At 34.4% G+C, this 10,750-nt stretch overlaps 1 protein-coding gene across 2 annotated transcripts in view; it reads left to right on the top strand.

Moving 5' to 3' along the window:
• The window catches only part of LOC114553369 (galectin-8), a 24,798-nt gene extending 20,785 nt beyond the window's left edge, over positions 1 to 4,013 (top strand). For both annotated transcript variants that reach the window (XM_028574642.1, XM_028574643.1), the window contains exons 7-9: positions 1,536 to 1,624; positions 3,101 to 3,266; positions 3,737 to 4,013. In XM_028574642.1, coding sequence (XP_028430443.1) covers positions 1,536 to 1,624; positions 3,101 to 3,266; positions 3,737 to 3,886 — 405 coding nt within the window. In that variant the 3' untranslated portion in view covers positions 3,887 to 4,013. The remainder of the gene's footprint in view (positions 1 to 1,535; positions 1,625 to 3,100; positions 3,267 to 3,736) is intronic.
• Positions 4,014 to 10,750: the final 6,737 nt, after the last annotated feature.

Genomic DNA, 10,750 nt, shown 5'->3' on the forward strand with positions numbered 1-10,750 from the left:
AACCAAACAGAATATGATGTTAAACTGACCTGAGTCACGTTCAGAATATGGTCATATTTGTAATATATGGTGTGTGTGTGTGTGTGTGTGATGTTGTGTGATCAGACAACGTGGCATCATGACTTTGCGTAAACATACACGCCACTTTCCTAAAGCCAAGTGTAGTTGGCCCTGAGAGGCCACAGCACGCACTAATAAGACAACACGTGCAAATAAACTACAGCACAGATTATGTACTTAACAAAAAAGTGTGAAATAACTGAAAACATGTCTTATATTTTAGATTCCTCAAAGTAGCCACCCTTTGCTTTTTTTATTAATAAGGGAAATAATTCCACTAATGAACCCTGACAAAGCTGTGAAGGTAAAACCATTTCAGGTGACTACCTCATGAAGCTCATTGAGAGAACACCAAGGGTTTGCAGAGTTATCAAAAAAAGCAAAGGGGGGCTACTTTGAAGAATCTAAAATATAAGACATGTTTTCAGTTATTTCACACTTTTTTGTTAAGTACATAATTCCATATGTGTTCATTCATAGTTTTGATGCCTTCAGTGAGAATCTACAATGTAAATAGTCATGAAAATAAAAAGGAAACGCATTGAATGAGAAGGTGTGTCCAAACTTTTGGCCTGTACTGTATGTGAGGAAATAACATAGACACAGGCTAATTACTGATCACTAACATGCTAGTTAACATTAGTAATTACTGATCACTAACATGCTAGTTAACATTAGTAATTACTGATCACTAACATGATAGTTAACATTAGTAATTACTGATCACTAACATGATAGTTAACATTAGTAATTACTGATCACTAACATGCTAGTTAACATTAGTAATTAAACCTAAACAGCTAATGGAAGTCCAAACTGCCTGTGAGCTTCTCCTGTACTATACGGTAATTCCTCTACTGTGTGACAGTAAGTCTCGTGGTTATGACCCAATCGTTAGCCTATTGTTATAAAAGCGTCTGCTACGGAGCCATAACGTGAGCTACAAGGTAATGGAGCCTTTTATACATCGTCGTGTTTCTTTAGAAATAAACATCGGAGAAATAGAGTCTTTAAACGCTTCAGATGTAAAGTTATTCTCTGTCAAAGTGACGTCAAAATGAATGGGAGTCAATGGGATGCTAACGGGACGTGATGGCTCGGTAGCATCAAAACGGCGCCATAGGAGGTTCGAGTTCTGAAGCGAAGCTCACCACCCTTGGGTGAAAGTCCTGTGTTTTACCCATCAGCCACCACAGCCAACCTCCTTATGTGGTCCCACGTCCCTTTATACTACTCGCTACGGCGAAAATTTAAACGTAACGTAGGTCAATGGCGGCCAAATTGCGTTGATAAACGCGCTAAAAAGCGATATTGCGTCGTAATAACAATAAATTAATGAAAATGGCATATGATTTTGGCGTGTCCTACATACACCACTTCATGAGATCAGTCTGGTTCAGAGTATTCTCATATTTGTAATATATAATGAAAATAATGGTGTGTGTGTGTGTGTGTGTGTGTGTGTGTGTGTTCAGACTATTCCCTTCAGAAAGGAGCTGGAGGAAGGTCTGGCTGTTGGACGCAGCATCACTATTAAAGGAGTAGCCAATCACAAAGATCAGAGGTAAACACCTGTCTGTCTCTACATCTCCCTCCATACTGTACGTGGCTGTACGTGGTGTCGGTGACCGATAAAGTTGAGTTGAATGTGTTTTCCAGGCTGTACGTGGTGTCAATGACCGATAAAGTTGAGTTTGAATGTGTTTTCCAGCCTGTACGTGGTGTCGGTGACCGATAAAGTTGAGTTGAATGTGTTTTCCAGCCTGTACGTGGTGTCGGTGACCGATAAAGTTGGGTTGAATGTGTTTTCCAGCCTGTAAGTGGTGTCAGTGACCGATAAAGTTGGGTTGAATGTGTTTTCCAGCCTGTACGTGGTGTCAGTGACCGATAAAGTTGGGTTGAATGTGTTTTCCAGCCTGTACGTGGTGTCAGTGACCGATAAAGTTGAGTTGAATGTGTTTTCCAGCCTGTACGTGGTGTCCGTGACCGATAAAGTTGAGTTTGAATGTGTTTTCCAGGCTGTACGTGGTGTCGGTGACCGATAAAGTTGAGTTGAATGTGTTTTCCAGCCTGTACGTGGTGTCAGTGACCGATAAAGTTGGGTTGAATGTGTTTTCCAGCCTGTACGTGGTGTCAGTGACCGATAAAGTTGGGTTGAATGTGTTTTCCAGCCTGTACGTGGTGTCAGAGACCGATAAAGTTGTGTTGAATGTGTTTTCCAGCGTGTACGTGGTGTCAGAGACCGATAAAGTTGAGTTGAATGTGTTTTCCAGGCTGTACGTGGTGTCAGTGACCGATAAAGTTGGGTTGAATGTGTTTTCCAGCCTGTACGTGGTGTCAGAGACCGATAAAGTTGAGTTGAATGTGTTTTCCAGCCTGTACGTGGTGTCAGTGACCGATAAAGTTGGGTTGAATGTGTTTTCCAGCCTGTACGTGGTGTCAGAGACCGATAAAGTTGAGTTGAATGTGTTTTCCAGCCTGTACGTGGTGTCAGTGACCGATAAAGTTGGGTTGAATGTGTTTTCCAGGCTGTACGTGGTGTCGGTGACCGATAAAGTTGGGTTGAATGTGTTTTCCAGGCTGTAAGTGGTGTCGGTGACCGATAAAGTTGAGTTGAATGTGTTTTCCAGGCTGTAAGTGGTGTCGGTGACCGATAAAGTTGAGTTGAATGTGTTTTCCAGGCTGTACGTGGTGTCGGTGACCGATAAAGTTGGGTTGAATGTGTTTTCCAGCCTGTACGTGGTGTCGGTGACCGATAAAGTTGAGTTGAATGTGTTTTCCAGGCTGTACGTGGTGTCGGTGATCGATAAAGTTGAGTTGAATGTGTTTTCCAGCCTGTACGTGGTGTCCGTGACCGATAAAGTTGAGTTTGAATGTGTTTTCCAGGCTGTACGTGGTGTCAGTGACCGATAAAGTTGAGTTGAATGTGTTTTCCAGCCTGTACGTGGTGTCAGTGACCGATAAAGTTGAGTTTGAATGTGTTTTCCAGGCTGTACGTGGTGTCAGTGACCGATAAAGTTGAGTTGAATGTGTTTTCCAGTGTGATTGTGAACCTGAGAGTGTCCGGCAGCAAAGACATCGCTCTTCATCTCAACCCTTGCCTGAAGAAGGAGGTCTTCGTCAGGAACTCCTTCATCTCTGGCTGCTGGGGCCCCGAGGAGACCAAGCTGGACTCCTTCCCCTTCACAGCTGGGGGGTACTTTGAGGTAACCTGACACACACACACAAATTTTTGTTTTACTATCTTTGTGGGGACCCTTCATTGACATAATGCATTCCCTAGCCTCTTACCCTAACCTTAACCATCACAACTAAATGGGGACCACTAAGGTCTATATAAAAGAGACTTCAGATACAGTATTAGGGGACCACTAAGGTCTATATAAAAGAGACTTCAGATACAGTATTAGGGGACCACTAAGGTCTATATAAAAGAGACTTCAGATATAGTATTAGGGGACCACTAAGGTCTATATAAAAGACTTCAGATACAGTATTAGGGGACCACTAAGGTCTATATAAACAGACTTCAGATACAGTATTAGGGGACCACTAAGGTCTATATAAAAGAGACTTCAGATACAGTATTAGGGGACCACTAAGGTCTATATAAAAGCACCCAAAGAGCACCATTTCATGGGCCCTTTAAATACTACTCGTGGTGTTTCCGTTGCAGATGATCGTCCTGTGTGAGTCTCAGCAGTACCGCGTGGCCGTTAACGGGCAGCACCAGCTGGACTACAAGCACCGGGTCCAGGACCTGAGGCGCATCACACAGCTGGAGGTCCTGGGAGACGCCGCGCTGCACGCCGTCATCCTCCAATGAACCGCCGCGCTGCACGCCACGCTGCACGCCACGCTGCACGCCACGCTGCACGCCGTCATTCTCCTCTGATGGCTCAGTGGATATGACCCATGCCTCATCAACCAATGTGTCTCTGAGCAAGGCACTTAACCCCTAGCTGCTCCAGAGGCGTGCAACCTCTGATATATATATATATATATATATATATATATATATAGATATAGATATATATCTATATATATACATATATATATATATAGCAACTGTAAGTCGCTAATGTAATAATACATGTAATGTAACCCTCTTTCTCTCTGTCTGTCTGTCTGTCTCTTTCTCTCTCTCTCTCTTTATCTGTCTGTCTGTCTCTCTCTTTATCTCTCTGTCTGTCTCTCTCTCTGTTTGTCTCTATCTGTCTGTCTTTCTATCTCTGTCCGTGTCTCTCTGTCTCTCTCTCTCTGTCTGTCTCTCTCTCTCTGTCTGTCTCTCTCTCTGTCTGTCTCTCTGCCTGTCGTCTTTGTTAATCAGTCGATCGACAGAAAAACATGAACAAACGTTGTTGATGATTGAATATTATTGACATCAGAAGAAGAGACCATGCTGTATGTTATTAGCCTCTCCCTCATTAGTTTTCTGTTTTTATATCTTTGGGTTTCGGACCGACTGACTTTGAGACATTTTTAAAATGATGAACGGATGAAGAAATTAATCGTCACTTTAATGAGTAATGAAATGAATGGTAATCCTTTCTTATCGGTGTCAGACGTCATTATTGTATTATTTATATGTATTATTTTAGTCTTTTGCAGGCTGTGAAGTCTTTAGATCATCGTCTCGTCTGTAAACTTTAAATCACATCAAGGCCTCAAACTGTAGATCTGATGAAGAGTCTGGACCACGTTCTGGTGCAGCTGTCCCAGGTCTAATAAACTAACCATGTGAACCACTCGTAGACCAGCTCAAGTTCTTCTGGTCATCTCTCTGGTGTATACACACACACACTAACACACACACACACACACACACACACACACACAGACACACACACACACACACACACACACACACACACACACACTAACACACACACAGACACACAGACACAGACACACACACACACACACACACACACACACACACACACACACACACACACACACACACACACACACAGACACATACAGACACACACACAGACACACATACACAGACACACAGACACACACAGACACAGACACACACACACACACAGACACACACACACACGCATGCACACATGCACAGACACACACACATGCACACACACACAGACACACACGAACACAGACATGCACACAGACACACAGACACACACAGACACAGCCACACACAGACACACTTTTTTCGAAATACTATACTGTGACTTTATACATGACAAATATTAAATCGATTGATTGATTACATGTTTACCACATCTTCAAAATATTAGCTGTGCATTATATGGTAGAGGTTGGATGTTGATGACATCAGGATTGGCAAATCAAACAGCCAATCAGCTGCTGACTGTGTCATCCTGCCACTGTGCAGACATCTGACGGAGAGCTGGGGGGCCTCGGTCAGTTTCCAACAGGATTTCGGGTGCTGTGGACCCCCTTTACTGAGACATGGCTGGATCCTGGGGGGGTCGGTCCTATTCAACCAGGAGACTCTTTCTCTGTGCTGAGCTGATGCTCACATTCTGCTTCAATGGAGACTTTTAACAATTCAAAAAGTCATAGTATAGTATGTCGAAAAAATCATAAAAAGTCATAGTATAGTATGTCGAAAAAGTCATAAAAACTCATAGTATAGTATGTCGAAAAAAAGTAAAATAAGTCATAGTATAGTATGTCGAAAAAAAGTAAAATAAGTCATAGTATAGTATGTCGAAAAAAGTTTCATTCTTTTTTACATACTATACTATGACTTTTTATGACTTTCCGACATACTATACTATGACTTTTTACGACTTTTTATGACATACTATACTATGACTTTTTATGACTTTTTTCAACATACTATACTATGACTTTTTACGATTTTTTTCGACATACTATACTATGACTTTTTATGAGTTTTTTCGACATACTATACTATGACTTTTTCGACATACTATACAAGACTTTTTATGAGTTTTTTCGACATACTATACTATGACTTTTTGTGACTTTTTGGACATACTATACAAGACTTTTTATGACTTTTTCCACATACTATACTATGACTTTTTATGATTTTTTCAACATACTATACTATGACTTTATGACTTTTTTCGACATACTATACTATGACTTTTTATGACTATTTCGACATACTATACTATGACTTTTTATGACTTTTTACGACATACTATACTATGACTTTTTATGACTATTTCGACATACTATACTATGACTTTTTATGACTTTTTTCGACATACTATACTATGACTTTTTATGACTATTTCGACATACTATACTATGACTTTTTATGACTTTTTACGACATACTATACTATGACTTTTTATGACTTTTATTTCGACATACTATACCATGACTTTTTATGATTTTTTCAACATACTATACTATGACTTTTTATTTTTCAACATACTATACTATGACTTTTTACGACTTTTTTCGACATACTATACTATGAGTTTTTTTGACTATTTCGACATACTATACTATGACTTTATATGACTTTTGTCAACATACTATACTATGAGTTTTTATGACTATTTCAACATACTATACTATGACTGTTTACGACTTTTTACGACATACTATACTATGACTTTTTTTGACTATTTCGACATACTATACTATGACTTTATATGACTTTTGTCAACATACTATAATATGACTTTTTATGACTTTTCGACATACTATACTATGACTTTTTACGACTTTTTATGACATACTATACTATGACTTTTTACGACTTTTTTCGACATACTATACAATGACTTTTTATGATTTTTTCAACATACTATACTATGACTTTTTATGACTTTTTCGACATACCATACTATGACTTTTTACGACATACTATACTATGACTTTTTATGACTATTTCGACATACTATACTATGACTTTTTGACTTTTTCGACATACTATACTATGACTTTTTATGACTTTTTCGACATACTATACTATGACTTTTTATGACTTTTTACGACATACTATACTATGACTTTTTATAACTTTTTTTTTTTATGACTTTTCAACATACTATACTATGACTTTTTATGACTTTTTCGACATACTATACTATGACTTTTTATGACTTTTTTCGACATACTATACTATGACTTTTTATGACTATTTCGACATACTATACTATGACTTTACTTTTTTCGACATACTATACTATGACTTTTTGTGACTTTTTGGACATACTATACAAGACTTTTTATGACTTTTTCCACATACTATACTATGACTTTTTATGATTTTTTCAACATACTATACTATGACTTTATGAGTTTTCAACATACTATACTATGACTTTTTACGACTTTTTTCGACATACTATACTATGAGTTTTTATGACTATTTCGACATACTATACTATGACTTTTTATGACTTTTTTCGACATACTATACTATGACTTTTTATGACTTTTTCGACATACTATACTATGACTTTTTATGACTTTTGTCAACATACTATAATATGACTTTTTATGACTTTTCAACATACTATACTATGACTTTTTACGACTTTTTATGACATACTATACTATGACTTTTTACGACTTTTTTCGACATACTATACAATGACTTTTTATGACTTTTTCGACATACTATACTATGACTTTTTTCAACATACTATACTATGACTTTTTATGACTTTTTATGACATACTATACTATGACTTTTTACGACTTTTTTCGACATACTATACAATGACTTTTTATGACTTTTTCGACATACTATACTATGACTTTTTACGACTTTTTATGACATACTATACTATGACTTTTTATGACTTTTTTCGACATACTATACTATGACTTTTTATGACTTTTTTCGACATACTATACTATGACTTTTTATGAGTTTTTCGACATACTAATACTATGACTTTTTACGACTTTTTTCAACATACTATAATATGACTTTTTCTGATTTTTTTTCGACATACTATACTATGACTTTTTATGACTTTTTCGACATACTATACTATGACTTTTTATGACTTTTTTCAACATACTATAATATGACTTTTTCTGATTTTTTTGACATACTATACTATTACTTTTTACGACGTTTTTTCCATATACTATACTATGACTTTTTGAGTTTTTTCGACATACTGTAATATGACTTTATGAGTTTTTTCGACATACTATACTTTGACTTTTTATGACTTTTTCGACATACTATAATATGACTTTTTATGAGTTTTTTCAACATACTATACTTTTATATTTTTTATGACATACTCATAAAAAGTCATTAGACGATTCTAAAAATGTCATTTTTGATTTTTTAACATACTGGTTATGACTTTTTATGACTTTTTTGACATAGTATACTATGACTTTTTATGACTTTTTTAACATACATAGTATACTTTTTATGACATACTATACTATGACTTTTATGAGTTTTTTCAACATACTATAATATGACTTTTTATGACTTTTTTTACATACTATAATATGATTTTTTACGACTTTTTTCGACAAACGATACTATGACTTTTTATGACTTTTTACAACATACTATACTATAACTTTTTATGACTTTTCGACATACTATACTATGACTTTTTATGACTTTTTTCAACATACTATACTATAACTTTTTATGACTTTTCGACATACTATACTATGACCTTTTACGACTTTTTATGACATACTATACTATAACTTTATGCAACTTTTTTCGACATACTATATTATGACTTTTTATGACTTTTTCGACATACTATACTATAACTTTTTAATGACTTTTTATGACTTTTCGACATACTATACTATGACTTTTTATGATTTTTTCGACATACTATACTATGACTTTTTAATTACTTTTTTCGACATACTATAGGATGATTTTTATGACTTTTTACGACATACTATACTATGACTTTTTACGACTTTTTATGACATACTATACTATGACTTATGACTTTTTCAACATACTATACTATGACTTTTTACGACTTTTTTCGACATACTATACTATGACTTTTTATGAGTTTTTTCGACATACTATACTATGACTTTTTATGACTTTTTCGACATACTATACATGACTTTTTATGAGTTTTTTCAACATACTATACTATGACTTTTTGTGACTTTTTGGACATACTATACAAGACTTTTTATGACTTTTTCCACATACTATACTATGACTTTTTATGACTTTTTCAACATACTATACTATGACTTTATGAGTTTTCAACATACTATACTATGACTTTTTACGACTTTTTTCGACATACTATACTATGAGTTTTTATGACTTTTTCGACATACTATACTATGACTTTTTATGACTTTTTTTCGACATACTATACTATGACTTTTTATGACTTTTTCGACATACTATACTATGACTTTATGAGTTTTCAAAATACTATACTATGACTTTTATGACTTTTGACTTTTTGACATACTATACTATACTACTTTTTTTGACTTTTTTATGACATACTATACTATGACTTTTTATGACTTTTTTCGACATACTATACTATGACTTTTTATGACTTTTTCGACATACTATACTATGACTTTTTTCAACATACTATACTATGACTTTTTACGACTTTTTATGACATACTATACTATGACTTTTTATGACTTTTTTCGACATACTATACTATGACTTTTTATGACTTTTTTCGACATACTATACTATGACTTTTTATGACTTTTTATGACATACTATACTATGACTTTTTATGACTTTTTTCAACATACTATACTATGACTTTTTATGACTTTTTCGACATACTATACTATGACTTTTTATGACTTTTTCGACATACTATACTATGACTTTTTATGATTTTTTTCGACATACTATACTATGACTTTTTATGACTTTTTTTCGACATACTATACTATGACTTTTTATGACTTTTTTTTTTGACATACTATACTATGATTTTTTTTATGACTTTTTTCAACATACTATCCTATGACTTTTTATGACTTTTTTTTTTTTGACATACTATACTATGACTTTTATGACTTTTTCGACATACTATACTATGACTTTTATGATTTTTTCGACATACTATACTATGACTTTTTATGACTTTTTTCAACATACTATACTATGACTTTTTATGACTTTTTTTCGACATACTATACTATGACTTTTTATGACTTTTTTCAACATACTATACTATGACTTTTTTGACTTTTTTTTTACTATACTATACTTTATACATACTATACTTTGACTTTTATGACTTTTTTGACATACTATACTATGACTTTTTATGACTTTTTTCCACATACATACTATACTATGACTTTTTATTTTTTTTCAACATACTATACTATGACTTTTTATGACTTTTCAACATACTATACTATGACTTTTTATGACTTTTCGACATACTATACTATGACTTTTTATGACTTTTTTTCGACATACTATACTATGACTTTTTATGACTTTTTTCGACATACTATACTATGACTTTTTATGACTTTTCGACATATTTTTATGAGTTTTTTCAACATACTATACTATGACTTTTTACGACTTTTTTTTTATGACATACTATACTATGACTTTTTATGACTTTTTTTCGACATACTATACAATGACTTTTTATGACTTTTTTATGACATACTATACTATGATTTTTTATGACTTTTCAACATACTATACTATGACTTTTTATGACTTTTATGACATACT

The sequence above is a fragment of the Perca flavescens genome, chromosome 3 (genome assembly GCF_004354835.1).
Source record: "Perca flavescens isolate YP-PL-M2 chromosome 3, PFLA_1.0, whole genome shotgun sequence".
NCBI classification, from domain to species: Eukaryota; Metazoa; Chordata; class Actinopteri; order Perciformes; family Percidae; genus Perca; species Perca flavescens.